This window comes from Lycorma delicatula, chromosome 1 (assembly GCF_047948215.1).
Source record: "Lycorma delicatula isolate Av1 chromosome 1, ASM4794821v1, whole genome shotgun sequence".
NCBI classification, from domain to species: domain Eukaryota; kingdom Metazoa; phylum Arthropoda; class Insecta; order Hemiptera; family Fulgoridae; genus Lycorma; species Lycorma delicatula.
In genome coordinates this window covers 283,826,882-283,851,707 of record NC_134455.1, presented here as the reverse complement: position 1 = coordinate 283,851,707, position 24,826 = coordinate 283,826,882, and the positions used below count along the sequence as shown (strand labels likewise).

Here is a 24,826-nt window from a genome sequence, read left to right as displayed (position 1 = left end):
AAGAATGCCATATTCTGTTATTCAATTGTTTTACTCACTTATAAGCTTATAAGATGGTTTAAATCACAGACTTCAAAAATTAATTACTATCTTTTAACAAAAGAGCTTTTACGAAAATATTTTTCACCATAAACATATTTCATTTTTTAACCACTTTTTTGAAAAGTACGTATTAAGAAAATTTTAAAATAAAAGGTCAATCTTAACTTAGATGGTGTAAAATAACATGTGAAATAATACATATAAATAACTGCAAATCCAGCATTAGGAGTTTCATAAAAATAAAATTACATTACTTGAGTCCATGATATCGATTAAAAATATTGTTCATACATTTGGAAAGAGATTCACGTATATTTTTCTTGTAGTCAGTCTTCACATATAGAAAGAGTAATGTTTGATTCTACTGAAAATAACTTTATTGTTTATCATGTTTATTGAATGAAAAGATAAATTTTATAACTCTAACTTATATGTTACCCAACTAATAATTTCACATTTTTATTCTGTTTAAAAAAAATGAGACGTAGGAGTATTTTATTATATAAACTGATATATCTAATTTTGCAAAATATGAAACGGTATTTATACAAAACAGGTTAAGGAAAAAACAATATATATAGTCAAATATCTATAATTATCTTCTACGTAAGTTTAAATTTGATAAATACAATAAAGCGAAACTGTCAGAACAAGAAAGAATTATGAAATTTAAATGTTCAACGAAAGGCAGAAGACAGCCGATCAATTTTTGGTTATATATCCGGAGGTTTGGTTATATTATTTGCACGAAACCCATATCAGTAAAAACTTTTGAGTATGATCACTAACTTTCCAGTGTATATTACTAATAAAACTGGAATTCAACTTTCCAGCAAAATACCCAAAAAAAAAAAAAAAATTTTAAAACCATCCAAATCTGTTTGTGCTTGTTCTACTAGATATAATAGGTAGCACTGAAGATTTGTCCAAGTTGAAACGAATCCAGTAATCCAGTTACTTCATCTTCCGTTTAGACACAATAAATAACTTACCTGCTTTTTCTTTAAATTTTATTTAAATTAACGTGTATATATATATATACATATATATATAGAGTCATGAAAAATTTCATTTATTATTAATTCATTTTCTCTAGGTTTTGTGATTTCAAATAGATTTGTTTGTCAGAAAGTATGAACTTGTAAATGAAAATTCATTAAAAATATACAGAAGTTTGTTAACCATCTTAGACACTGATATAAAATATAGTATCCTACTATTATTACAATATATGAGAGATAATAAAACTTTTATTTGGTATCATAATTTGAGACGTATGATTAATTGAAACCCAGGCACCAAAGAACATCGGTATCCACAATATGGTATTCAAATCCATACAAACGCAACTGCCTTTACAAGGACTCGTACCTTAGAACTCTCGGCTTCGAAAATCAACAGATTTTGCGATGAGTTTAACCATTACACTAACCTGACAGGGTTCCGAGTTCCGGCTTCCTTATCACCAAAAGTAAGGAATTAAAATTTTTTATTAGTTATTTCTAATAACTGGGTTATATCAGTACTAGAAAATTTATGTTTATTATCTCTAATGTGATCAGAATAATTAGCTTTCCATTTATTTTATTTACCCAAGTATGCTAAGATAGCAGGGTCTAACACTCTTTCTCATACCATCACCGATGATCACCGTAATTGTGTCTAAATAGATTTTGCTAAAAATCAAAAGTTTAACAATACAACAAAACATTTTACAAATATATAATTAATTAACAACCCAAAATTTATCCACAATAGAACAAAAATTTTACTAACGTCACAAAGTTGATTTAAATAGCATATATATAACGATTATACATTTAAAATAACCATCCAGGTAGGATTGTCACGGCTCCAAACGAATAACGGATAAAATCCTGTAATAAGAAAACACAAACAATTCAATCTGACAGGGTTAAAAATGTTTATTTAGTTTCATCGGAGTCTAAAATACTGCTTATAATATGGACATGTTTGAATTTTTATTATATTACCACGAAATGCACAAAATACAGAAAAGTATAATAATACGTTTTAGGACAGTTACTAAAATTGCGTGTTGTTCGCCTGTAGGTTAAAATATTCCGTTGCAGAAAGAACTGGGCATCTTGTTCTATACGATTTGTATGAGATTAAAAGGTTTAGAATGTGAAAATAACCAGAAATAAGATTACTTCCCTCATTAGTATCAGTTCCCTCAGTTAACGATGAAAAATACAGATCCAAAAATAAATTCAAAATTATTATTACGATATGAATAGCAACCGGAGAGAACCTATTCCAGAATATGATCTACTGTGGATAAATTCAATCCATTTCTAATTCTGTAAAAAAAATTAAGTAGGGTTACAAAATTTAACTCTACGTACAATCTATTTTAACATCTTTTTTCAAACATAACCTTCATAAAATTTATTATCTATAATCACGCTTAAGTATTCTATATATAAACTTATTCAATAATAAAACTGCTTACCACTAATGTTACATCATAATCTTTTTATTTATTTTTTGCATTAATTTTCGTTTTACTTATATTTAATTAAAGTTTATTATTTTTAACCATTTGCTCGTGTTTTATGTATTTATAAATCTTACTGATTGCTTTAGTTGCTGTCTGCTTGCATGTAAATTAACGTATCATCGGTAAATAGATTAAGTTTGCTGAAACTGTATTTAATAAAAACATGTTTTTAATAAAAATATTTAAATATAAGCAGGAAAATATAAATTAATTGTACGTATTCTGAGGCATTCTGTTAATATTTTCCTCACTGGAACATATATTACTTATTTTAACTTTTGTGTGGGATTTTTCCCATACCTTGAAGAGAAAAGATACTGTTCGGCAATCTTCTTAGACATCCAACAGAACTTTAACGAGGTTTGGCACCCTAGCCTTTTGTACAAATTAAAGATAAGCCTTTCTCAACCATACTTCCTAATTCTACCGGCTACCTAGATGGACATTTCTCTCAGGTGAATTATAACCAGAACTTGTCCAATTTCTTCGAAATCAGGTCAGGAGTTCCTCAGGGGCTCTGTCATGGAGCCCGTATTATACCCCATCTTTACTTCAGACTGCACACGAGGTTACTGTCACTTCCTTTGCGGATGATACGGCTCTTCTCATAGCTATAGCATCTTCCCTTCTCACCAACTATAGCATCATATAACTTACAATCTGAGTTGATTTAAGCAAGAGATGGTAAGTAAATGAAGAATACGCGTTAACCAAGCAAAACCGAACCATTTGAAATTCATAATTAGGAGAGTTCCACATTGCCCACGGGTTAACATTGATGGCGTAGTAATTCTGCAAACTAAGAATGTAGATAGATCTACACCTCGGTCGTCGACTAATGTGGAAAGATCATATAAGATAGAAGAGACTGCAACTTGAGATAAAATTGAAGGAAATGTTCTGGTTGAAGAGCAAATGTTCTCGTTTGTTCTTTCTTGTCTAATACGTTGCTGATATACTTAACAGTTCTAAAACCTATCTGGACCTATGGAATCAACTCGGCCACCCCGTACAGAAGCAATGCCAACCTCTTACATCTGTTTCAGAATAACCTTGCGAGGTGTACAACAGAGGCACCTTGGTTTACAGGTTTACAAAGAACAATGAGATCCAGAATTATTTAAGATTACGGTCCATGTGGGAGGAAATACAACGTCTCAATTCAAAATAGGAGCTTCATAACTACTACAAAAATTGCTTGGCAGTGAACCAACTAAAAAATGGGGCTGATATTAGAAGGATGAACCAACTGCACGTTCTAGACCTAAGTATACCTATAGTAACCTTGGATATAAGTATTTTGCATTATCTATTTGACTCTTAAACTCAAATTTGGTACATATAATTTTCTTTTTTCTTCACGCTGGTTCATAGTTTTTTTTTTTTTTTTACTTCTACTTAGTATGACATCTTATTTCACTTTCTGTTGTTCTAATGCTATTCAGTGTCATTCATAATTACTAATTGTATAGTCTTGGCATAAACGTTTTTACTATATTAGTGTGTAGTTTTGAGGAGTTTCGCTGAGGACTCCTAATCATCTGATATGGAATGTGATCCAGTTTACTAAAGGTTTATGCTAATGTAATCAATTGTAAGCTTTGAAACAATAAAAAAAATGTTTTAGTAATGTTATGTTGAGGGTGAGGTGACATGAGGACATAAGTGTTGTGTATGGTGGTTCGTATAATTTGCAAAAAAAATCTTCTTTTAGCGCACTTTTAACACTAATCAATTTTATATATATATATTTAAGAATTCCTCTCAGATATTTTCTAGTAGCTTCGTATTTATAAAATATTACCTATTTATGTAAAATATAAAAATTTATCTATTAGCACATTACATGCTACTATATTTATATAATATATATTTTGTATACTATACATATTAATATTCAACTGAAAATCGTCTATTAAATAGTTCATTATATTACTTTCGGGAAAGTTATTCAACATTTTGCAATTTTTTTATAATTAAAAGTATAAAGGGGCTTAAAATATCTCGGCAAAGTTTAGAATTTCTTAGATATAAATAAATATATTTTCTGTTCCTATAATGGACTGAAAATAGCTAGTATTTAAGCCTATTTTGTACCGAATTAAAATTTTTAACTTGTTCAATAATTTAAATTTGACAACTGATTTAAAGAAAGAAATCGAACTAAAAATTGAAAAGAAATTTATCAAACATAGTGTAAAATATTTAGATTTACTGGTCTAAAATAAGTATTTTTTATTTATTTTGATTTGTATTTATTGTAAGTTTTATTATTACTTGTAAATATTTGACTGTAAGAGTTTTTTGTATTAATAAATTCATTCATTAGCTTCTTATAAATAAACCCATAGAAATAGTAAAATATTGGACGATTGTCATATAATATAAAAATAAATTTGATTTAATTTATCTAAAAAAATGATTTAAAAATAAGTTTTACATAAGTTATTCATCGGTTACTAAATAAGACTGTTCCAGTAATTTATACAGCCTACATGTATAATTCTTTAAGATTATTCAAATTTTGGATCGGTCATTCTCACTAATGAGTAAATGGGTTGTTTAATTTCAATCTGTCTGACCCCTATTTCTTAATATTTTTTTTAATGATAATGACATTAACTGCTTAAGGATTTTAGTATTTTTGACATTCTTTAATATCTGTCCGTATTTTACAAAGGTATTAATCTGTTTATGAAATAATTAAGTGTAAAACAAATATCTCATACTTAATTATTTTGCATAAAAATAAAATCGTTTATGATAATTTTAGAGTAGAATTATCATATAACTAAATTATAAGAATTCTTATGTGTTTTTGTTATTCACTTAATTTTGAAAATTCACTGATAATTAAAATATTATTTCTTTTTTCCGTATTATTTCTTTTATTAAAGTATTTAAACTAAATATTTTTTTTTTAATACAGACATCTTAATATGATACTTTCCTCAATTCAGTTTATTTAGTTATGTACTCAGTCAATTTTTAATCCAGGCTTAATTAATTATCAATTATTTATAATTGACTTCAGACCACATGAGAAAATCTTATGTTGAAACATCACTTACAAATACAAGACACATTTAGAAAAATATAGGTGGAAATTACCAAACGAAACGTATTCCTAGATAATTGTATAAAATTAGAAATAAACAGAAAACGCGACAGACAATGAGAGAATTGTTTATAAAAAGGCAGTTCCACCAGGATTGGGCTGCTAGAGAAATATAATAGAAGACAATCTGTTTTCAATAAACCAGGCTGATAACCAGTCTAATGGGAAAATTAAGTTATTTTGTATATATTATTACTTGTTAAGAAAGAAATCTAATTTATATTTTCTTTATTCTAGTAAAAGTCCTGTGACCATGTAATTTTCTTATTTCTCACAACACAGATTGTAGTGACGTGTATTGTGTATCCTCTTTTCAATTCAAGTAGGATATAATATTTATGTACAGTATATATACATAAATATTAGTATGTATATAGTATATATTTATGTATAGTATAGTCTATTCTATAATTAAAATTTGTGTATTTAATTAATTCATAATGAAAATCAAGGGCACAGGCCCTTCTAACCATCCTACTTATATGTTGTGTTGTACTTATATGTTGTGGAAATAAATAATAATTAACCTCAAAATATGTTTTTTTAATTTCATTTAAAGAACTAATACATTCCGTAGATGTATTAGCCGTTGCGAAAATGTATATTTGCAATATATTTTTAAAATGTAGCAGTGTTATAAGGTTTTTGGAAGGTAATTTATAGATTCTTAATTTATAAAAACGTTATTCGCAGAGAGCGAATCATCAGCTTTTATCTAAAACGTTTGGAAGAACAGAACTGGAAACTTGTTTTCAAAAAATAAGATCGTTTCTAATGATCACTGTTTTTAATAACATTTTAAATATAAAATGTCGTAAAAACAAAGCAATTACTAAATACTACAACACAATAAAATAACGGATATTATAATAAATAATGGGTAATAACTAAACGAATATTCCAACGAGTTTTAAATTTTTTAACAAAGATGAATTTTATCTATCTCATTAGCTAGTATAGAAAATAATGTCGTAGAAAAGGTTTTTGTAAAGTAGCTTTTATTATTACTGAATATATTTCTGTTAGCTGCTAAAAAACATATGCTAGAACAGAATATTATCTTTAATTATCTTTAATCTATTTTATTCTTTTGGAAAAACGTCAAGCGTTCTGGGAATTCTTTATAGTCGAATTGTAAATAAATACGAGTCTATTTAAACTTAAAATCTATTCGTACATGTTGCTACTTGCGTACTATGCGTATATGCTACATATTTATTAAAGATTAAAAAAATCATGTACTTTATTTTTCTTCGCAAACTAGCTTTTGTTAAAATCTCAAAAATAAAAAAACAGATATTAATTTTTCTACTATTATTATAAATAAATACTCTTTTCTTTCTTCTCATTTTTAATTTTGACTGCAATATTGATAATGAAGGTATTGAAGTGATTATGTGCTGTTTATTTCACATTCGAATAAAGTAAGCTAAGTTATTATTTTATGTAACTATTATCACCATTATTATAATACACGGAGGTACAGATAAGGTATCGTGAGACTTGAGCCTTAAGATTTACTGAACTTAATAAGTCTTACTAAATATGGATAAATTTTCTACACTTTTTCTTTGTTGTACTGAGACAAGCCATTTTTGCCAATTGTTTAATTTAACATTAGCAACAAATAGGTAAGCCCTAAATGAATTTATTTTTGTAAATTTTCAATTAATTTTAAAATTTCAGGTATTAAAGGAACATTATTTGATAGGCAACATCAAAAAAATATTTCCAATTAAGGAACCTTGCGAAAATAATCTTTTATAAATATCTCAAAGTGATTGATAAATTTACACGAATTCCTGAAATTTTTTGTATTATTTATAGTTAAAATAGTATTTATTCTAATAAACATCTCCAAAGAAATACTTCCATGTTGTTTGTGTAATTGTTAAATGGAAATCTTTAAAAAATAAATAGTTTGTAAGAATTTCTTCATTGTCAAATTAGAAAGAAGTAGACGTATTTATGTATGAATAAGCTGTATAGTAATAAAACAGTAACGGAAATAAACATAAATAGATGAATCCAGTGTAATAAAACAACACACTGATAGAGTTAACAATCAATTATTTTCTTAATTACTTCATTGGAAATAACCGAAAATACTGATATATTTATCGATTCGACATTTAACGTAAAATAACGCCGAGAAAGTACATGACATTACTTGTCAACTAGCATTACATATACACCACACAGAACTTACTGTTAATTAATTTCACTTGTTCGAGTTATATATATATTATACCTTTTTCGATTGAATAAACAAATATAACTGATTACTTTTTCTAAAAAGTATTAATTTTTTACATTAAACTTCTCAGTTATTCTTGTATACATGACTATTACTAATATAAAAAATAAATTTAACTGAAAATGTTCTTAAACTTTCTAAAATATTTAGATTAGTTAGCATGAAAGAAATTTATTAATAAAAGCATGTAAATATGTAATTTTTATTGAAAATTTATAAAAGAGTTGCTAAATAACAAAAATCAATATTAAAATAAAGAAATCCGTTATGTTACCTACGAAACAATAGAAGAAAAATCTGATAACAAGTGTTATCGGTTTAAAAAATTCCTCTATTTATTGAAGAATGTCATACTGATAGTTACTATTGCAATATACGTAATTAAGTATGCCACAAAATCATAACGTTAAATAAAATGACATTCAGAACAGCAAACCTTTCTACACTCCACGTTACAACAAACTGTACAGCTGTCGTTGAATACTGATAACGCCATCCGGAACAGTCGATAAAATCTCTAGTTACTATTATCGGGTCCACGTAACATTCACATTAAAATTAATGTGAGCTGGTAGTATGATAATACGAATCCATTTAGGGAGAGACCAAAATTAAACCGATGGTGAATGAAAATTGACGATTATTTTTGTTCAACCATTCATGACGTCGGATGACATTTACCAACTAAACGTCCATTAATATTTAAAGTTTATTACATCCACATTGCAGTTAATAAGGTAATTACCGTATGTTCTAAAAGAGGAATATTTTAATGCAAGGATTAATTGTAATAGTCAACTGCAGTGAAATCGTTTTTACAGGAACTATTTATAAACTATTATTAATAAATTAGAATTTCACACTTGTAGTATTTAAAAAAAAATTACATTCACCATTGATCACATAATTAAAACTTATATAAAGAAGCTTATTTCTGTACAACGTATGGAAATTAAATTACCTTTGGGTTGTCGCGTCCCGTAACTTCTTCTGATCTTCCTCATCACCTTCTTCCGCTGTAGGTGGCGTAAGGTAACCTGTAAAACGAAGACCTCGACCGCGCAGAGGCATTCGTAGCGACTGACGGAATGACTGGCGCGCTCTGTCAACTGCAACAGTAATAATTTTTTTTTTTTTAAATAAAACTATTTTGAATACAACTATATGTATTTTTAAACATATTTTTCAGTAACAAATTTAATGTTAGAAACACTATAATAATGATATTTTCAAGTACGTGTGTTATTTGGTGTCAATCACGCGCTTTTCTATCGCTGGTCTAAACTGTACTGTATTTTTACGATGCGTTATGGATAATTATTTTGATTGAAATGTTTAAGAATAACGAGTCTTAGTTATTCCTATAAAGTTCTTTCTAGTCAATACAGAGATAAAGGAAAAAGTAAGAGATATTTCATTTTAAAAATTCATCAATAAAATACTTTTTCAGCCTAAATATAAAACGATATAAAAAAATTATAATATTAGTAGCAAAGAAAAACTGCAACATAAGTTATTTATGATATTATTGGAAAATAATTTACGTTAACTACACGCTACTCAATCGGGTAAATTAGAAGTATTATCAACCTTATGCCGAATAATTTTCAAAAACATGAAAATTATAAAACTGTCTTCCAACACAAACAAATTACACTCAAAATATATTTATCATTAATATGATTCAATAATTAAGGAGTACGTATCTTATTTCTTAATTTTAATATCACGACTTCTAAAATATTCAAATCTACTAAATTTTCAAGTTGACTGGTAAGTCAGCAATCCATTTACAAAAACATTTTTTCTAGAAAGAGATGAGAGAATGGGATGGAGAATTCATAAATATTGACAATGATAGTTGTTAACGGATATTTCAAATGTGATCGGAGTCTATATTTTATCTATGAACGAATACGAGAATGCTGAACATTCTTTCCAAATTAATTCTGTAGATATAAATTTATTTGTTCATCTTTGTTCAGTTCATGAACTTTCACTTGTTTTTTATGTAGGAAATTATTTTACAAGTTTAAATGAACCTGGTAAAAATTAATAAACATTTCTTGGAAAGGTTATCATAGAACTTGAAGTAAGGATGAATCTACTAAACATAACAGAGAGGAACTTTGATCTTATAATAATGAAAAAAATATACTTTAAATACTGCATTATTTCATTAACTAAAGAACTATTAGTACTCTAAAATTAATTGACGAACCTTATCTAACCACATAGCCAATTTACGAGAAGTGAAACCTGACGATAATAGAATAACCGATATAAATTCACATTCTGAAAAGTGCTTGGGAGACGATAATATTTGATATCAATTACGAGTAAAAGAGGTAAAAACTTTTAACGTGGGTTAAAGTATGTTGGGTTCGAAATACAGTGGTATTTTTAAATTGTTATATAATAAGTAGTAAAATATGTAGTGGATCATGAAGGCCGCGGTTTCAACGTTTTTACTGATTGAAACTTTCATTAGGCAACGTGATTTTTCATATCCTGAGCTTCTTTAACAGTGTTTTTTAAAAAAAAATAATGCCGCTATGTATTCGAAATAGGACGGATTAAATAAGTCAGTTGCTGGGTAAACCAAAAATCGGAAAATGAATTCTCAGAAAAGGATTGATTTATGAAGTCAAACCTATCAGGTCAAACAAATTATTTGAAAATTTAAAAGTTTAAATTTTCAAATAACTTTGTAGATCAGCAGTAATTTCTTAACTTTTATATTTAAAAAGAATCTGAAAAGGTTGAGCCTCCTCCTGTGCCATGTAATAATGGATAAAACTATGACTACAAACAGACAATGTTTGTTGTAACAAACAGAATATTTGTTACAAACATTCTTGCTAATCGTAACGTTAAATTTACATGTAATTCGAAAAGAAATAAACACAGTACCTCTACTATGACAATGATCTGTAACTGTGATAATATTTTGTCTTCGTAAAAATAAAAAAAAAAAATAGAGATGTAAGATGCTTTGTATTTATTTAGTGTACTTTGATAAATACCATTTCAACTGATTTGTAATAGTTAAAACAAATTTTACAGCAATTTCTTATTGTTCAATTATGTAAAAGGTTTGTAATTTCAATTTTGTATCTTTTGTTGATGAACCTATTCAATAATATTGTTTTACTCATTAGACTGTTTATCGACCTGGTTTACTGATAACCTGATTGTCTTCTGTTATATTTCTCTAAAAGGTCCACTCTGGTAGAACTGTGTTTTTATACACATTTTTTTTTCATTTTCTTTTGCATTTCTTGTTTGTGTCTAATTTTGTGCAGTTCTGTAGGAATACGTTTATTTGATAAATTCTCCCTATTTCTTTCTAAATGCGCCTTGTATTTTGAAATGATGTTTCATCGAAAGTTAGTTTATTTTGTCGTGTGATGTGACAGACTGTAATCACAATTTTTTCTTAGAAAGTCAGTCTTTCTAATCTCTTTCTGATATCTCCTCATTTTTGGCACACCCGGGAACTCAGGTGTAATTACGGCGCATATTCAGCACAATTAGGCAAACATCTCTTCATATGTACTTAGAAAAGTGTTCCCAACATTATTGGATGCATTAGTTTACTTTAATTTATGTCATGATACGTTTTCAACATTTGTGTTATTAAAGAAGATTTTCCCAGAACTTCAAGATTTTTAAGCGTGATTATATCATACATATATTTAGATTTTATGATAAAAACTTATATTTTCGAACATATATTTATAAACAACTGCGTAGAGCTTGTGTACGAGTATATAGAGTATGAACTCATTATTACATAAGTTACTGTTTTGAAGACTCCCTTCATTGTATTAATCATTAATACAGTCATTAGCCTCAGCTCGATTAATACAGTCATTAGATACTCAGCTCGATCATTCATATTAACTCCTGTCAGCCGATTCACAAATGAGTACATATTTCTAATAACTAACCAGTTGATTTAAAGACGAATTATGTAATACGATTAGCTAAGTTAATTAGCACGTAAGGAAAGCCTAAAATATAAACGAAAAAATGAACAATTTCTACATGATCTACCCGGAAAGAAAGTTTAAATAATCATAAACATTACTAAAACCTTGTTTTCTAAAGCTACCTAAGGAATATTAAATTAACTAATTTCTTTTTTTATATGAGCCATATAAAAAAGCCAACTATGATATCACCATTTAAAAAAAAAAATTTAATTGAACGAACTCAAACTGCAGATGAAGGTGAATAACTCCTTAAATTTACAAGATATCTTTGTACAGGTATTTTGGTAGATAGTCAGTCCATTTATGTAGTTTTCTGAAACTCAAGAAACATCAACTGTAAAATATATTTATAAATGTTAAAGGGAGACCCAAAATCTTCATTGGATAATGCATATGGTGTGAAATATGATAAAGATACTAACACTTTTGGTTGCACTAAAATTGAATTTAAAAATGATTTAATTAATTTGGGAAATAGTGAATAGTAGCACGCCTGGTCACTTAGAGCTGTTAATTTTTAATCTAAAAAAAGTTCATATCACAGATCTAGTACCTTATGGTGAAATGTTTTTAAAAACTGGCCCACACCTAACAGTAGCCGGTGCAGTAAAATCAAACAAATCATTTAAATACAGCGAATGATTAGAAAAAGTTTCAGCCAAAAAGACCAGTTAGATCAATTTCCTCATATAAAAAACCATCAACATAGTTTAGCGATAGCGGACTACTGCATGCCCAATTAAATTATAATCCAGTCTATCTGTATTGGAACGATCCAGATCCAGATCCTTTGGTGGACAAATTGCATACACTTGTGGGTGAATACGATGCCGGAAACACGGCTGTTTCAAATGAAATTATATCCATAATTAAAGATTTGAAAAATATTGAATTTGGTTAGAGTATTTGTTTTTATTTTTTGTATAGACAAATGCCACGCTTACATTACGCGGTAAAAAAACCGCGTAATGTAACCGTGTTTTTTATTTATAGATATGAAGAAAAAGAATATTAAAAAGGACGTGGTATTATCGGTTCTGTAGTTAAGAAGCTGTAGATTTATTACCTTTTGAAGCGCATATTCCAGGATATAATTATTGCGGCCCGGGTACAAATTTAAATAAGAGAATGAGGCGCGGCGACAGAGATATCAATAAATTGGATGAATCTTGTAAACTGCACAATATAGCTTATTCGAAATATTCAGATAATAAAACCAGATCTGAAGCCCATAAACCACCAACTGAAAGAGCTTAGGGACTTAAAATTGCACCAGAGAGCAGTTTTACTGAAAGAGAGGCGGCTTACGCTGTAACTAACTTACTCGATGAAAATTAAATCTAATTTTTGCGGTAGATTGAAACTAAAAAAAAGTTGTAAATTAAAAAGAAAGACGGTGCTATTAAGAAAAAAGTTAATAGTAAAAATAAATAACAAGTGCAATCGGATTCAATACCGAAACGAGCTTTATATGATTACGAATTGGTTATATATGCAAAACAGTTGAAAATTCCACATTTTAGAGGCGTTTTAATGCGAGACACTTTACCGAAAAAGATTAGAAAAAATGAATGCGCTATGGTAAATTTAGATACTTCAAACGAATTCGATACACATTGGATTTGTTTTAAAGAACAATCATTAAACATGTAGAGTATTTTGGAAGGATCGACGGTCTACAGCCCCCTACAGAATTGATTAATTATTTCACAGAATCTAATATAACATAAAATATTGCTAGCTATCAAGCCGATGGCAATGTAATTTGTGATCGATTATGTTTTGAGTTTTATGTGGATTATTGGGAATAATATATAAATACCTGTTTTATTTTTTCATAAAAGATAGATAATAGAGATATTAACAATTAATGGTACTAGTTCGGTGATTAAAAATACATATTTCCCGCCAATCGATCTTTCGAAAGAACAATATAAAACGGGTTTACAATGGTTGATGACTGGAAACAGTATTCCGAAAGTAGCGGAAAATAACAGCAATAAATTGTTTCGCGTTTGATGAGGACGTAAAAAAAATTAAAACACCAATAATTATGTGCTAACTAAAAAATGTTTATAAAAAAGAGAGTTATGAGATCGAAGATATCGGTGAATATGTATATATAAGCCGAAATGAAAAATTTTAAACAAACCGCAAACAACAATACATTACAGACTGAAATTAAAAGCACAGTACGGTGAGATTTTGCAGATAAAGATTGCAGTATCGGTAGTCTAATGGGTTATGGATCGAGACTACTCAAATCAACTCTAACACACATATCGGATCGACCAATAAATATCGTCCCTGTAAATTTATTACGTGTAAAATGTAATATTATTACGGATAGTTTCAAAGATGGTAATCAAGACAATTTTTTTTATGTTTCCGTTAATCGCCGACCCCGGTGATTGAATATGATTGAATATTGTATTTGTACCTGTTGGTGTGAAAGAAGTTAGCAATTTAGAGATACCAATCAAAACGACAATTTATAAAATTTGTGCGGCGAACAAGTCAGGATGTTGTTTGTAATTCAACCTGTGTAAAGTAAATTGTTATAATTGAATTTTTATTTTTAATTGATAGATACAATATACCTCTTTTATTCGATAGTGATGATGATACTGTTCTTTTAAAAACAACTTTACAAATAAGTGAATAAAGCATTAAAAGTTAAAATCTCTAGAACATGAAATCGTAAATGGAAAATTAAAATCTACTCGCCGCTAAGCAATACATTATTGAAAATAAAAATTAAATTTTCTTATATATACTGAATAATAAATTTTTCATTTTTTCACGTAGTGTACTACGAATGTTTCGTAATACACTACGAAACATTCAAGTAGAACCAGACTGATTAGGAAGGTTAGTGTACAGTCACCATTACTAATATTTCATAAATATTCTGTGAAAAAATGATTATTAATAATTTTAAGATCTTCTCTAATTAATAATTGGGTTAATTAACTGTTAGATTACCTGTAAAATTATTGTTCCGTAATTCTGACTTGGGACGTAATGTAATATTTCAAAAATATAGTTACATCCAGAGTCTACGCCATTTACCAAATATTGTACTTTTAATCCTAACCGGAACCACTTAACCTTTTTATGGGAAATCTTTATATATATATATAAATGATGATGATTCATAAAAATCTACATATATAAAAGCTGTAACTCTTAAAATTAATTATGCTCACAATGAACGATCTTCTCTTGCCATTATCATATTTTTGAGTTGACATATAGATATAGTGTAGATAAAGAAAAAGCAGAATAAACCGTAACATGAGAGCAAAATAGTAATAAAAAGATAATACTCGTACATTTCAAAATAAATTTTTAAAAAACCAAAAAGCATAATGATTGATCATTGAAAATAGCAACAATAAAAAACATCATATTCCAAAAAATGAAGATTCATACCTCAGAGACAAAATGATTAGGATAAATAATCTAACAGAAACATAAAACAATTGCAATCATTATTTCCTTTTCATGAAAACACATATCTATAATATTTTATAAGAGTGTTGTTTAAAGTAATTTTTATTAAATTAGTACGTACTAATTAGTACGATACTCAGCTGTATTGCTGATTGCTATTGAAAGAAAAGAAGCGGATTACAGGAAAAAATTGAGAATCATATTTGAGGAATTCGGAAAGGAACCATAATAAATTAATTATTTAAAAAAAGAGCAGAACTTTCATGTGAAATAAACCTCTATATTGAACAAATTCAAGAAGTAATTAAATAATTTTTCTTGTATAAAAATTATCCTAAACATAATTTTCCTTATTCATAGTAAACAAAATTGAATTCAATGCTTTTTTAGAAGTGGGAATTTATGAAAGAGCATGCAACTAATATATCTTCGTGGTGTAATTTTAAGCTTCTTTGAGCTAACTCTACACACATTGATGAAAGAAATGTTGAAGTTTGTGCTAAATAAAACGTATATAATTTATTCAAAAGGCTTTTCACACGATTTCATAAAATTCAATTTAAAATTTAATTTAAACTTTATTAAATTAAACTTACATCGAAGCTAGAACAGCATGTACTGGTTAAAGATAGTAGAATATATAAAGTACTTACATTTGCTAAGGCGATGATTGGCATCTTGATCAGACAAAGTAGCCGGAGGAGCAGTCAAATCTTCAAAATTTATTATATACAAGCATATATCATCAACTTCACTCTTAACAGGAGCTATTACTTCACTGCACAAAAACTTGGTCCCTGAAAAATAAAATAGTATATTTAGCAGGAGATTCATTATTAAATAGAAAACGCAGTTATTTTAAGTAATAAATAGTTTTAACGTGCAAGATATCGAGTAATTATATAAATACCCTCAAAATATACTGCAATAATATAAAAACAAAAGTTTAATTTAGTGACCATCATTTTTGCATTTGTTTTAAATTTTTAGGTAACTCTTATTTTGAAATCAATACAAGTTCCAATATGCACTGTTTAAGCAGTTGTATTTCACTAAATTTTATCACCTTACAACTTCTAAAAAATTAGAATGAAACTGGCGAAATTTAATACTCGTAACAACAGACGTGGAAGAGATTATTTTTAAATTTGTAGTAAGTGAAGAAATTATTATTTTTTAGATAAACAGTTAATTACTACTGATATATAGTTAAAGTATATTTCTATGAGGTCTTTGAACGCTGTCATTATCAGTTAATTTTGGTTGTTCTAATTCATTTGGAGAAAATGCACAAAATATATAAGAAAAAATACATTTTTAATTCGGTTTGTCGCCTACTTTGAGATCAATTTTGAAATAATGCAAGACATAAAGAAAATAAGATATATTAAACTTGCTAAACATTGCACGATATACTGGTTTTATGGTTATGTTGTAACAACATGTAACATCAATATATCTTGTTCTTTTTAAATTCTCTTTAATTGAAATTCACTTGAAATTTACGTAATTTCATAACAATTCAATTTCCATATCACCTTGAGTAAAAGTTTTGTATGATAAAACATTAATGATACAAAGTGACACGTTATTTCTGTGTTTTTCACAACTTGTCAATATTTGACTCTATGTCTATACTACTGCGGTTATTTTTCGTTCCAGGTAGGCAATATTAAGCAAAGACAGAATGTTTTACCCAATGAGATTTAGCTTAGGCTTATTAGGTAAATTAGTGTTTGCATTTTTAGACATTCACTTTCGAAACGCCCTACGTTACGGGGGAGGTCGAATAAGTAAATTATCTGATGTCAAAATATTACAACGTTCGATTTTTTTAGATATTAATATGAGGAGAATGTGGTCTACACCAATACGATTCGAGCGTGACATAATTCTCTCTGAAAAAAAAATTCTTTAACGGCAACTATTATATCCAATATACTGACAAAGATGTAGAAAAACAACTGTTATAAACTGGTGGATCCAGGACCCCCCTACTAAACTGCAAAAAACGTCATGATAGCTGATGGATTTCATTCAAAATTATTAACATAAATAAATAAAATTATAATCCTACAGTTCTTTAAAAGATTCTGTGCAGTGTTTACACTGTAATAGAATGTTAGAGTATGTTAGTTTTGCTGTATTCACCAATTTTAATGATTTATTGTTAGAGATAACTAAAACATACTGTGTGACAACTAGATATTTTCCGCTTTTTTATGATCCTAATTAAAATCCTTATCCCTAAATTCCCATCAGCGCTTACTTGTAACAAATGCTAAATATTGAATTTTCATCGATACAAGGAAGCAGTCCTCCCTACAAATACAAAACTAAGTGTGAAAAAAAAATTGCGAAAATTTCGTGTGATTTTTTTTCCGGAAGTATCATTCTAAAATCCAAATTAAATCAAACTTTTATAAACATAGTTTATAAACAATAAACATAGTTTCATAAACATAGCTTTCTCCAAGAAGTGGTAGGGCGTCCGGAGCAATTTTTAGAAATAATACAACTTTGTATTTAAAATAAGCTAACGTAATTTTATTCTTTAATTTTGATTAAGTCAGTTAAATAGTTGTCAAGAAAGTTGGAAGGAAAAAACAGACAAATGAAAAGATAATACTATAAAGTCGTTAAAATATCAATTATGTAGTGAGAATTGTTGTAAATCTACCAAGTCCTGTATTTGTTATTGTACACCACCCACTGTTGAATAATATGCATAAAATAATGGTTCAGTTACAAGCACCTGTAACAAAAGACTAAAAAGAACCTGAAGTTGCATGACCATTTTGAGCAAGAATAGTCAGGGGTGAGATTAATAAGACAATACAATCAAGAAGTACGACTCAGATAAGCGAAATAATAAAAAAATAATATTGAAATTAACTATTTGCTGTTGTACCTTTAGAATCCTATTGTCACAGAACAGTTCGTTACTACGCAGTTTTAGTAAGTTACGCAGCCTATTATTTCTAAAATTTAACACTTGCAACTTTAATAGATCGCCTCTCTGTAGCGTAGAATAATTAAAGGTTTTCGCGTTTTTTTAAAAATCATTATGCAATTTATTAGAAAATACAAGAATAGGACATTGTAAATCTCTAAGTACCTATCTAAAATTAAAAAAAGGCTATTTTAATTTATGTTAAGAAATCTATTCGTAAAGATAATGCTTTGCAGCATATTAGTAGTTGTGATCTTTGGTGAGCAGCTTAATAAGAAGTCTTTTCTTCTTTCATTAGTAATGTAAAAAGTAAAACAGTCTAGTCAGTATTTCTAAAAAAAAAAAACAAGTTCTAATTTTATCTTCAATGAATGTGGGTTGGTGCATATATTTCAAAGCGAAACATGTTTAAAAAGGGAAAAGTCTATTAAATAATTATCTCAAAGTGAAAGGATGTAAAAAACCGAAAGAAACAATAATTTTACAAATGACTAATGTAATTAAGAATATGATAAAATAAAGAATTTTCCCACAGGATTTACTGCAATTTTATTTTAGTGTCTTAGCCTAGTGTAAAAAAAATCACTCCGATAAATTTACATATCTATATCATAATATCTCTAAAGGTATACATTTGCAAGTTCATTACAGACAATTTTGGTTTTATTTAATGTATATAAACATAATAGAATGGAAAATAGGGCAGTATAAATATAAAAAAGATAATATCTTTTATGACCCTTCGTGTAATATTATCCTGCATTACCAGAATATGAACTATTTTATCTAGGCATTAATGATTAGTTTTATTAATAATAAATCATCAGCAGAAAATAACGAAATTTAACCTGTTCAAAGCAACTAAAACAAATTCTTATGAATTTAAATTTCGATTTCACCGACCATGTATTGTTACATAAAATACTAGTTGAACAATAATTTATCTAGACAAAAAATCTTCCAGACTACAAAATGATTTTTCTAGTCATAAGTACAAACCACAATATACTATAACAATTGGTGGTTATTTTATTCCTATTAACTGTAAACTGAGATATATTTTCACTCTAATGTATTTAGTCACTGCTTTAAGTTTGAAATATTTAATAAGAACAGAATATTACTAGATATTTTAGAAAATGTTAGAATTAAAAAAATAGAGGTAGATGATGAAATTATTAAAAAAAAGGTTTTAGTAACTGTGATTTTACAATAAAAATAAAGTAGCAAATATGAACGTAATACAGGACTAGACAAAAAATTATTAACAATTTTTATGTTCTACTTTCAGATTGGATTTTGTTGATTTTATTCAGCAAACAACACTCAAAATTCATTATTTGAGCTTACTTCTTATATTCAAATAAAAAAAAATATAAAGTTTATTTTTATCCCTCCGAGTAAACATTTTTTTTTTTTTTTATATGAAATAACATTTCAACACAGAATGCTGTTATTAGTAATTTCTATGTTTTATAGAGAAGTATTAATTATATGTAAATACTACAAAGTAAGAGATTTTGAGAAGTTCAATTGACAAGGTTGTCTTTAAAGAAAAATTAACTATTATGTATTTTAATATACTTAAAGTTGATATGTTAAAAAAAACAAAGGGGCTTTTAGGGACTCTAGGGACTCAATCTATAAGCTTGAGAGCTCGATTTTTTCCGAATAGATATTTTGTTGTTTGTTGATCTGCTGAATTAATTTTGTTGATCTGCCGAATAAATTTTGCTGATGGTACGTAATTTTATTTACTTTTGTTTATCTAGAATGAATTTCAAATGTTAAGATATATTAAAGGTTCAACTTCGTTTTCAGAATAACGTAAAAAGAGATTAATACTAGATTACCATAATAATGCTCATTAAAAGATAACTGGTAATAAAAGTCATTCAATTTTATTTTACCATGCTATTCGTTTGCTGGTTAGTTAGTAAATTAGTCCATATTTCATTAATTATATACCTTGAAAAGAACTTAATTATTTTAAATTCCACTTTAAAATTTTATCGTACGAGTATATTTAAGGTCTTTAGCACAAGTTGTTATCATTATCCCAGTATGTAAATATTTTATCTATGAGTACCTGTAACTTAAACTATTCACAGATCGATTTGAGAGATTTTTACACACCCAGTTTTATGTTTCTTATCAGCGAAATGTAAATAACCATAATATTTGCCATGTTCTTTTTTGTATTTTAAGGTATTAATGATATTATAGAACAGTTTTAAAAAAAAATTACATGGCCATCATTAATAAAATAAGAAAACATATATGAAACTAGGAATTATTGTTTAAATTAGTATATTCTTATTTTATTTTTTTAAATTATATACATGGCATTTTCTTAATTTTGATAACAAAGAAATTAGACAAAAGAAATTTTCATTAGAAAATAATCCTAAACAAATCGAAAAAACCAATAAAAAAACGGATTGTAGTTTAACAATTTTAAAATGAAATAAAATTATTTTAATTTAATTTTACATAATCTAATATATAAATGCGAGATTTTTGAGGTTCTGTCCGTTTGCAATAACATCAAGCAAGAGCCAACACAACAATTGCTTTCAAATTTTCACGATACATCTGTGTTATTCTAGGGAATATTATAAGTCATAGACGAGGTCCTAGCTCCGTTGAGAATAAAGTTGTGAATTTTTCGTTTACTTTGTTGTGAATTTTTTCATTTGGGATTTTTTTTAAATTTTCCCTTTGGAAACGACTTAGTACCGTTTTATGTTTCGTTTTATGACCTAAAATTAATAGACTATGCGTTTTATAACACATCCAGTATTTAGCTCTCTACTGACCCCTTCTAGAGATACAAGGTATTCTAGGGTAATGGAAAGGGGAATCAAAAGGGAACCGACTATGGCGCCTATAGCAGAAGCGTATCAGAGTTTCTATGTCAAGAACGAGTAAAACGTTAAAGGAAAGAGATTTTCAGGTTGTAATTGCTATTTATCAATGTTACAATCATGAGGGTAACGAACACAGAGGGGATCCAGGCTGGCCAGATGGGAAGGCCGAGCTACACGAGCCCTGTCCGGCTAGTAGTGTATAAAATTATAATACAAATTTGAAATTATAATAAGACTATATAGTAATTTTATACTGCATTGACTTCAGAACTTCTGCTATATAAAAGAATACCTGTATACTGAGTGAATGAGTAGTTTTAATAAACGTTTTTGTTAGAAGTAAAAATTGAACAGTTCTTTTAAATAGTATCTGCAATATATTACGAAAAAAACTGAATGTGGTAACCCACTGCATCTAAAAATATATAAACTACGGTGACAGACGATATTCGTCTGTCACCGTAGTTATTACCCTTTTAGATCTACTGATCTGTAAATCCCATAAAAGCTATCATTAGAAAAAAATTCATTATTCTAGTTTCATTTCACCTGTGTGTACTTGCCTGTCGTTTGATTAAATACCCTTATAGAATTTTCTTTTTTCTTGGCCTAAGCGTGGTACAACTCAAAAAACTATACAGTTCATCGATGTCGATTGGTTGTTACTGTTGTAAATTTTAATGAGCAAGATCGGTTTTTTCAGAGGCTTGGATTTATAATATGTGTCTGTTTCATTCATTATATGTTCAATAATTTTCGGCGTTACTAGAGGTTTATCGATAAGAAATAAATCCGGGTGCAATCTAACGATAGTGCATATAGTTCATTTTAAAGCCAATAAAGTGCAGCACATGGTGAAATAATTAAATTAGTCACGTTAACACGATGGTAGTACTCAAATGATAAAGTTCTAAAACGAGTTAACGCGACCGCAGTCTATGCGGACAGTTTACTGCAGTTGTGTAAGCGCGACGCCAGTCACGAAAAGGTTAAATAAAATAATGGATGACAAATCAACTTTCAGATAGTTTTAATTTGTTTAACTATATTTTTCATGTTGTAGAAGTGGTAGGCATTTAAGAGCATTTAAGGTCGTCTAATGATTAAGTTCTCACCGGGTTTTACGTCGATAAGGAAATTTTTAAATGTTTAATTTTCTTCAACGAAAATTTTGAAATGCATTCCGGGGGCCCTTTCATATAGGGTAATTACTACTCAGATCTCTTTAATACAGGACAATTTCTATTCAGAGCCCCTGATTGAATTTAAATATTTTCGTTGAAGGGCAAAATTTTCTTATCGATCTAAGACCTGGTGATAACCTAATCATTAGGCAACCTTAAATTCCTGCTATTTCTGCGACATGAAAAATATACTTAAAAAAATTAGAACTATCTGTAAGCTGATTGGTCACTCATTATTTTCTTTAATTAAATACTGGACAGCGATATTTAGTTCTTTATTTCCATACATTGTTTCTTTTTTAGTTCGATTTATTGTCTTTTTTAGTACAGTTTATTTATTTTTAATGTAGGTGTAATATACTGATAATTTAAAATTTTAATTTCAATTTACTACAAAACAACTAACATCTCTTAGTTCGTAAATTTTTTTAACGCCTACCTATATTAAAGAAATAATTTAGAACGGAAACCAAGAATGGTTAATCTGGAGAATAGTTGGGGAGCAAATTGTTTTAGTATTGTATAGCAGAGCTAAGTTTCAGTTAGAAATAATCGCACCTCAGATATAACTTCACTAGTTACGATGTCGCCACTGCGGAAAGTTTGTATAGCGGAGCTGTATGATTCTCAAAATATGTATAAACATGTATAGAGTTTATTCATTACAGCTTATTACGATACAATGAATTCAAAAATCCAAGAGGCCTTCATATGTATTTTAATATATATTAATTTAAAGAAGATTGAATAATTTTAATAGTACTGAACTTATTTTATCCTGAGAGTTGAATTTTTTTGTACTGATCAAGTTTTTAAATTTATATTTTTCTTTTGTTTTTATAATTGGAAAAAAACTATTTTTTTTAAGAAAAGTAAGGAAAATATTAAGTATTATTTTAAAATTATATATTTTTATTTAATGTGTATTATACGAAAGTTTTTGAAAATAATTAATGCACCTGGAAAAAAAATAATAAGTGACTGAAAGTCCAATAACATGAAGTTTTTACTTCAAATGATTATTCATAAAGAGAACATTCGTCCATTTGGTTCTGAACAAATGCAATAAAATGCGGCGTCAGATATGAAATAAGCATTACTGTTCTATTTACAAATTTGTATTTTGCTGCTTGCAAAATTATTTCTGAATTTTTTTTCTTTTCTCTGCATGTATATTTACTTCTAAAGCACTTTTAAGCAACACAGAATAACTGTGATATTGCAAACCGGTACCCATAAAACAACATTATATTTATTACGAACGTAGGTTCTGACTGGATTATCGAGGAATTTACTTGAACTTTCTTCAATGATGGAGGCAAAATATGCTACAAAATCACGGAGAAAGTACCAAATTGAAGATAAAAACCTTCAATATTTTTATTTACTTCTTCCATCTAGAAAACTGTCCAAACTCATTTTGATGGTTAAAAATTTCTATATAGAGATTTAGTATCAATGTTTTCATAAATTTAATGATAATATATATTAGATGCTCACATTTATAAAAGTATTCCGTAAAAAAATTTATTGTTCAATTTATCGCGTTAGTCCAATTCATTTTTTTTTTTTTTTGCCTAAAATTTTGTCTGTAGTATTACGTGGTATGCAACAGAATTTTGTTAAATAAGGAATTAATTAAATGAAATGGCCAACCACGCGGAGATGAACCCTGTTGTTAATATTTAGATACAATTAAAATTCTTATTTGAAAATCATTGGGATTCTTTTAAAGGCTACTACAGATAATCCTCGCTAAAATATACCTACAATTATAATATTTTAGCCAGTTTATTCTACCTAAACAAACTAATAAATTACATTTACTTTTCGTAAAACCAATCATAAAAGCGTATAAATTGTTTTAGTGAACATTATATTAATGAAAATGTGGATATTAGCGGTACTTAATGCACGAGAAGGAATAACATAACTTCTTCAAACTTTGTACGTCAAGTGTATCCTAGAATTTGTTGTACATCAGCATAAGCTTTACTATGTATTCAGGTCTTTTCTTTTTCTGTTTAGTCTCCACAACCACCGTAAGGTATTACTTCAGAAGATGAATGAGGATGATATGTATGAATGTAAATGTGTAGTCTTGTATAGTCTCAGGTCAACCATTTCTGAGGTAAGTGGTTAATTAAAACCCAACTACCAAAAAACACCGGTATCCATGATTTAGTATTCAAATCCGCATAAAAATAACTGACTTTACTAGGATTTACAGCTTAGAACTCTCGACCTCGTAATCGGCTGATTTTTGATGATGAGTTCACCACTAGACCAACCCGGTGGGCTATATGTATTCAGGACTTTGGTAAAATATATAAATGTAAAATACAGAACTTGTAGAATCGGTGACAAATCGAAAAATAATTCGTAAGAAGTCAAACTCTATTCGTGTTAAGCCGATGAGCCTAA

The 24,826-nt window shown here is 28.1% G+C and overlaps 1 protein-coding gene and 1 pseudogene across 1 annotated transcript in view; both read right to left on the bottom strand.

Moving 5' to 3' along the window:
• Nucleotides 1-24,826, bottom strand: part of LOC142332349 (voltage-gated inwardly rectifying potassium channel KCNH6-like) — a 792,659-nt gene that overhangs the window by 471,415 nt on the left and 296,418 nt on the right. The window contains exons 3-4 of the mRNA XM_075378757.1: nucleotides 16,049-16,192; nucleotides 8,903-9,050 (exon numbers count right to left, since the gene is read on the bottom strand). Coding sequence (XP_075234872.1) covers nucleotides 8,903-9,050; nucleotides 16,049-16,192 — 292 coding nt within the window. The remainder of the gene's footprint in view (nucleotides 1-8,902; nucleotides 9,051-16,048; nucleotides 16,193-24,826) is intronic.
• LOC142318592 (U4 spliceosomal RNA) lies at nucleotides 22,841-23,006 on the bottom strand (annotated as a pseudogene).